This window comes from Acanthisitta chloris, unplaced genomic scaffold (genome assembly GCF_000695815.1).
Source record: "Acanthisitta chloris isolate BGI_N310 unplaced genomic scaffold, ASM69581v1 scaffold5417, whole genome shotgun sequence".
Taxonomy (NCBI): domain Eukaryota; kingdom Metazoa; phylum Chordata; class Aves; order Passeriformes; family Acanthisittidae; genus Acanthisitta; species Acanthisitta chloris.
In genome coordinates this window covers 1,614-8,961 of record NW_008680812.1, presented here as the reverse complement: position 1 = coordinate 8,961, position 7,348 = coordinate 1,614, and the positions used below count along the sequence as shown (strand labels likewise).

The following is a 7,348-nucleotide window of genomic DNA, read 5'->3' as shown; positions in this document are numbered from 1 at the left end:
CTCAGTTTTTGCCCTGCAAAGACAGGTATTTTTCAGCACTCACTTCTGGGAAATGAGTGTCACCTTAAAAGTAGCGGAACTGAATAAAACCTTGCAAACCTAATCAGTAATAACACAGATCTGAGGAACAAACATGTCTTGAAAACAGCATATTTATATTTTATTTTATAAAAATTAGCATTTCAACAAAAAAGTTACTATCCAGTAGATCCATGGAAATCTTAGGTCATTGTGACAATTCCACATGAGTCTTATGTTTTCTGCAGAGAACTGCAAACATGCTAGCTGGTCAAAGTATCATTGTAGTAAAAAACTATCCACAGAACTGCTTTGCAAAGGCTATTTCTTGGCATAAGTGATTTTCATGGCATGAGATGGAGTGATCTTGAATCCCTGGAGAGCATCTCTGGCAGCTCCCGCTTGATTCTCATTTTCAAACTCCACAAACGCGATGTCGTGGCGCCCAGGCACTAAGCGAACTTCTTTGAATCCAGGAAACCTTTAAAATAAGGTGAGAGGCAAATAATACTTCTTTAACTTGATAATACAATAGCCATAAGACCTTATCAAAAGCATCTACTAGTAGAATAGTAATTACTAATGAAAGATTTAAATTGAAGGGTTTTACATGTCCAATCCTTAGAACTAGGACTCATTAAGGATCATTACATGAAAGCAATTTAATCAGTCTTGTGCACATACAGAAACAACCCAAGCTAGTTTTAAAATTGCTCCTTCTGTCCTAAAGTCTTTAATATTAGTCACCAGCTTACATCCAGTGCAGATAGCAGATAAATTACACAATCAAAACCAGCTATGAATAAGATTGGATCTGCTTTCTGAACCAAGTCATCAGATCCAACATCTGTAACCGTGGCAGTAAGACAAAGAACTGAAAGACCTTCAGAAGAAATTCTTATTCCTAAAAAGTCAGCTTGCCAACTGAGAAAACACACACAGGTAACAGAGGAATTCAAAGGAGAAGTCATTTCTATTCAAAACTTACTGGTTGAATAACATGGATAGCATCATCTCATTTGTTTCCTCAGGCAAGTTATTAAGGAAAAGGATATAGTTTGGTGGGTTATCAGGCACCTGTAACAACAAAAGATCAAAGATAATATAAAGATATCCATTCCTCTGCATCTGTCTGCATGACTATTTGAAGCAAGACTTGCATATCCTTAGTTTTGCTCATAACACGGCACACCAGCACACCCTCATCAATATGTAGACAGAGTCCCTTGGGTTTTTTTACAGGGATATATTAATTTGGAGACATACTTATTTCCCCAAAAATCACACTAATATATTTCTTTGATGTCATATTTAAACTCAACATGTCAACAGTTGACCCTGCAGTACTGTCCACACCTAGGTGCCCAAGTACTGGCTGTAATGCTGTCCAAGACACCTGTATGGCAGTGGAAGAAGGCAGGCAAGACTCTCATCCTCCTGGAAGAGCAGTGGGAGGCCAAGGTGAATACTCTGCTCATCAGCAGCACTACTGAACCACTTAATTTCTGGATTCATTATACTGAGTATCTCTGGGCAACCAAATCCCACGGAAAATCACATGGGTTTACTACAGTCCTAAATTCAGATTTATTACTTGGAAACCCATTTAGATTTAGTCTTTAACAGATTTGCCACCTAATGTGAATTTTGTAGCCACTCTCCAGACACAAGGCTGAGTAGTCATTTGTTGTCATTGGAATCTCCAAGTCATCAAGTAGATTATAAAAATAAATTGGACACCACAACTTCAGTCATCCTAATAACGGTGCCAGGTAAGTTAATGCCTCAGCAGAACAATCTCCTTCAACTGATGGAAGTATTCCAGGCACTGCCATTAGAAAGTAAACTTCTGGAGTTCAAACAAATACACAAATACACTCAGTGTTGTGCTTTGATATGAACTGACATACACATACTGTGCCTGAAAACCCAGAGTGGGAGCAAGACCTTTTCCACTGTGGATTATATATGCAATTCTCAATGATAGTACTCAAGAAAAAGATGCAGTGCAGGGGAAAATTATTCTTCTACAGTATTTGCTCTCCTGCAAATCCTGGCTCTTTAGCACCCTCACTTCTAACACACATGAATCATTTAGAAGGTCTCTGAGCACACAAGATGAGTGAAGCTTAGGGAGCTGTTGCTACATCTTCACACAATCCTTTGGAAAATAAGACACTTATGAAAAACAGAGAACTCCTGAAAGGAAGCTTTTAGGGAGATATTCTGGCACGCTGTGTTGCCTTTCTTCTCCTTATCTACTACTAGAACAAATGAAGTTAAAGGGAATTTTTTAACATCAAAATAAAAAAAGAATCCTTCAACTGATACTAAACACAGTCCAAATTTAAGAATCAAGTAGGATTTGATATTAGTGCTGTTTTCTGTATAATATAAGAAACCGCAGATTCTCATTTCATCTCAAACAGATACAGTAAAAGGAGAATTTTTTGTTTACAGTGATTTAGATGTTAAGACAAATGTCTCACAGAACAAAAAGGAAGTTGCAAAATATAGCCTCAAGTTTCCACGTGTAACAAACATTCATAGAGAGCAATTTTAAGCATCAGTGCTTTTATTTACAATAATTAAAAAGCATTACCTGATTCTGTGGTGCAGTCCCTGGGGCACTGGCTGAATTTGGTGTCGCTCCCTAGAAAATAAGTACAAAATAGTTTTACAAAGGTGTTCTGTTAGATATATGTAAGCACACATCAGCCTGTTTCTGTACAGCACAAGGCATATGCTAAGGTTTTACAATCCAAGGAACATTTGACGCTTATGAGATACTTCCTGAAGGAAAAGAAAGCACATGAATTTTGCTGAACTCCAAAGCCAGGCAATCAAATAAAAAACCATCAGTGGTATCTGAACTGACTAATGGCCGACCCAACTACTTCTCCACATTGCAAAATTTGGTATAATACACAGGGAAATAGTAGTTTTGAAGATGAAGGAATACAAAGGTGTCCTGGTTTTGTCTGGGATACAATTAAATTTTCTGCTTAGTAGCTGGTACAGTGCTGTGTTTTGAATTTAGTGTAAGAATAACACTAATAAAACACTGATGGTTTGATTGCTGATAAGCCATGCTTGTTCTCAATCAAGGACTTTTCAGTGTCCCATGCTCTGCTACCAAGCAGGTGCACAAGAAAAGCTGGAAGGGAGTATAGCCAGGACAGCTGACCCAAACTGGCCAAAGGCATATTCCATATCATAGAATGTCATGCCCAGTATATAAACTGGGGAGAGTTCATCAGGAGCCTTGATGTTTTCTGCTATACTTCAGCATGAAAATTACTAAATGTTGTTAGTTTAGGCCAGGCCAACCTTTAGGCCAAGCCAACGCCTTTTCATCTAAATGTAAATCTTGCTCCCATTTACTATTCTTCAGTGCTCACAGAACAAACAAGGCATTAAAACACCGAAGGGAAAAGCTGCTTGAGCACCTGAAAATTACATTAAAGATACACACACACTCCATTTACTCCTTTCCTTGAGAGGTTCGTTTCTACTCTGGTTTCTTGCACCTTTGTCCTCTATCTTTATTTTCATCTGGTAATAGCAGTTATTTTAAACAGCTTTTGTGTTTGTTTTCTTTTTTCTTTTTTAAAGAGAGAAGCAGCTTACCTGGATAACCTTTCTATTTGGTGCATTTGCTGACTGCTCCAGAGTTTTGGCCTTCTTCTTTTCCTTTCTTTTTTCCTTATCAGCAAAAGTGCCACGCATTTTGGAGATGATATCAGAGTCTGTTTTTGCATACTGAATACGCTTTTTAAAAGAAAAAACACAGTATATTTTGCAATTAGAAATACTGAACAATTTGCACCACTCGTATCAATGGTGCATTTACACGCCTTTTTGCAGGAACTTCTTATTTTAAAAACAGTTATAAACTGTAGGTTTGCTCACAGAGTATCTAATCCTCGTAATTAACTCTGGACACAATTACAGATCTCTAAAAAAAAAAACTAAGGTGGACATCATTAATTCACTGAAATCAGAACTCACCTTACAGCATCTTTTTAACATCCATCAAGCTAACATGTACACAGAGATACAAGGACATTTGACAAAATTGGCACTAACTTCTATGACAATACCTGTGAGGGTTTTTAACCTCATTTTAACAGGGGGTTAATATTTTACAGTGATTTCTCAGTTCTCTGCAGAAATATGAGTTCAGCAAAACTCAGACTTCCTAAATAGAAAGGCAAGTATCTGTCTTAATCCAAAGAGGATTGCATAAATTGTGTCAGCAGCACAATAGTGCTAGTTTTTCTGACAAAGACCCCTCAAGAGTAAGCAGGTGGAGGTATGACCATCCAAGTGTGCAACATCACATATGCACACAATCCTACTGCTCTATCAGAGACTACCTCAGTAGAAAACTACACAGAAGCTGAAGATTTTGTTTAGTGCTGAGATGCAGTACACATGCTGCAGGCAATGTTCAAAGAGGAAAGTACACCTGAAAGCTTATAAAGCCTTAATCTTTTTATTTCTTATTGAGTTATACTGAGCAGAAAACTCTTTAAGGATAAGTGACAGCACTGAGCTTGCACAATTCCGTGTTAAGGATTTCATTAGAGAATCTGTAGGTGTTAATGAAAACAGCTCATGGCTCAGCAGCACAACTGTCTCTCATTAACGGTCAAAGCCACCAGCTGAAAGCCAGTAGTAACCCATCCATCACTGAAGCTGGCACAAATTGTTAGATTCCCAATTATCAAAGCAGGCAACAATGTGTCAACTTTTGTGCTATTCTGCACATTACCAAGTACATTATTAAAGTACTTTCTATCAACCAGCAGTGTACTTGCTTCACTGAAGTTATACAGAAATGCAGTCACTTGGTTTGGTGATCTATGATGAAGCAGAATGAGCCATCAATACAAAAAATAAAAATAAACCACTGGTCACATTTGGAAAGCAAAACTGTGGCAATCTTCACCCTCCTCATCTCAAAAAGGAAGCATTGTATTCTGGGTATTTATTATGAATCTAATAGCAGTTATGGTTACCCTACAAAAAACAACCGAAAGTACCTAATTTCAATAATATTACAGAATTAATTTAATTGGTTCAATGGAAGACATGATGAATAAAATGGAAGTATTTTAAGACTGTAAAACTTTCATCCAGCATTAAAAAACCCAAAAAGCCACTACTTAGGAAACCTAAATGCTGAGTTCAGCCTTTACAACAGTGTGTGTTGTAACTAGCCTCTGCTTCCCTCCAGCTTGCACAAAGATATTCTTCAGGATGTTATGGGACTGAACAACAGTTCAGTAACAAGTACATGTCATAGTTCATTCCCAAGGTGCAAGTACCGTAACACTGTATCATACCGTCATAGATTTTTTTTTTTCTTTAAAAAGGCAACTTACCATTGGTTTCCCATAAAATGGAAAGCCTTGTAGCTGTCTCAAAGCATTGGTAGATGATCCGAGTTCTTTAAATATAACAAAAGCCTGTCCTCTCATCTTCATAGTCTTTAAAGCCACGATGTCGACCACATGACCAAACTGTGAGAATAAGGCATACAGGGACCTCTTCAGCTCTGGCACCAAAGGAAAAACCAGATTATAACAAGTTACATGCAAATGTAGCTACTTCTACAGAGTCTGCTGTCCTTCAGGGACAATGATTTTGCCAGGTTTAGCTCACACAGTGGTATGTTACGTTAATTTTAGACAAAACTGTTGCTCAAGTACAAGTTATTTGCCCAGCTTTCCTAGGCTGGTGTGTAACTCTAGGTTTCACGCCTCAAGTATTCAGGTAGTGAAAAAGCTGTAGCACCATCTATTCTGCCATTGAAAGGGAGTAACAGTTACACAAGTAACAGTTACAAATGTATGTATATAAATTTATTCACGTGTGCACACACTCTCACCTATGCAGTATGATGTATGACAGACATCACAGACTGATAAGAAAAATCAATACTGTAACACACAGCAGTAAAGAGATATGACTTAAAACAAGAACATGGCAAAACAGTAACGACTTAAAGTCTAATCAAATTTGGAAATTTTGGGTGCAGCTGTTTAATCAATTTTCTCATGCACATTAAATATTTTTTCATATTCTGGATCTGTCTCTTTTCCTATGCTCCTACTGTATCTTACAGCTGCAATGGATTTACTTTCATTATGTAAAATCACCTGACTACACACCAAATTAAACCTTAATCTTATCCAATGAAGCCAAATAAATCCTCTGTATTGTGAATCATTTTAACTCACACACCTTACATATTTCAGTAACATAGGAGAACTGCTTGTTTACTGCTGTTGAAACCTGGTAATACCAGCCCACTGTCACTTTCTTCACTTGCTCCTGGACCAACCACAGCACTGTTCTCTCTTAAGAAAGAAAGTTTCTTAGCAAAACACTTTCCTTAAAATGAATTTTTTAAAAAAACCCTATATTAAAACAGAAACACATTTGTAAGCTTTACAGGTAATTTGAAACCCTACATTCGGTGCATGGGAATCTCATGAGGTTTAGCAAGACCAACTGTTAGGTGCTGCACCTAAGTCAGGGCTGTCCCTGGTATCAGTACAGGCTGGGGATGAACAGATGGAGAGTAGCCCTGCTGAGAAGGATTTGGGGTCTGCTGGTAGATGAGAGGTGGGATACGAGCTGCAATGTGAGCTTGCAGCCCAGAAAGCCAACTGTGTCCTGGGCTGCATTCAAGACAGTGTGGGCAGCAGGTGAGGGAGGTGATTCTGCCCCTCTGCTCTGGTGAGACCCCACCTGCAGTGCTGCATCCAGCTCCTCAGCACAGCAAGAACATGGACCTCTTGGAGCAAGTCCAGAGGAGGCCACCAAGATGATTAGAGGGATTGGAGCATCTCTCCTGTGAGGAAAACCTAAGAGAATTAGGTTTGTTCAGCCTCGAAAAGAGAAAGCTTTGGGGTGACCTAGGCCTTCAAGTACCTGAAGGGAGCCTACAAGAGTGTGGGAAAATCTCTGATTGCTAACAGACATGTGAGCAATCCAGCCTTGCTAGCAGGGCCTGAGCAAGCTGCAAGCTAAGCTGTTCAAGGACACTGCTGCAGCTGGAATGTGAGAAAGAAGGTAGCAAGATAAGCAGCTCCTGGCTGTGGGATGCAGGAGCTGAAGATGGTTAAAGGTGGAGAACAATGATTGGGGCATTTAATGATTGATAATGTTAACAACCAATTATGTTGTGTATAAGGTGGGCTAGTAATAGTTGTTAACCAATGGTGAGTGGGCACTTACAATAGATAGGTATATAAGAATCACTTAGATAAACAATAAAGGTCTTTTTTGCACGTGATTAATGGCGGCTGGTACATTG

The 7,348-nt window shown here is 38.6% G+C and overlaps 1 protein-coding gene across 1 annotated transcript in view; it reads right to left on the bottom strand.

The window, feature by feature from the left end:
* Window positions 1-143: 143 nt before the first annotated feature.
* SNRPB2 (small nuclear ribonucleoprotein polypeptide B) overlaps window positions 144-7,348 on the bottom strand; it is a gene marked incomplete at its 5' end in the record, with an annotated part of 8,814 nt that continues 1,609 nt past the window's right edge. The window contains 5 exons of the mRNA XM_009077842.1: window positions 144-499; window positions 1,007-1,095; window positions 2,621-2,671; window positions 3,649-3,789; window positions 5,409-5,581. Coding sequence (XP_009076090.1) covers window positions 340-499; window positions 1,007-1,095; window positions 2,621-2,671; window positions 3,649-3,789; window positions 5,409-5,581 — 614 coding nt within the window. The remainder of the gene's footprint in view (window positions 500-1,006; window positions 1,096-2,620; window positions 2,672-3,648; window positions 3,790-5,408; window positions 5,582-7,348) is intronic.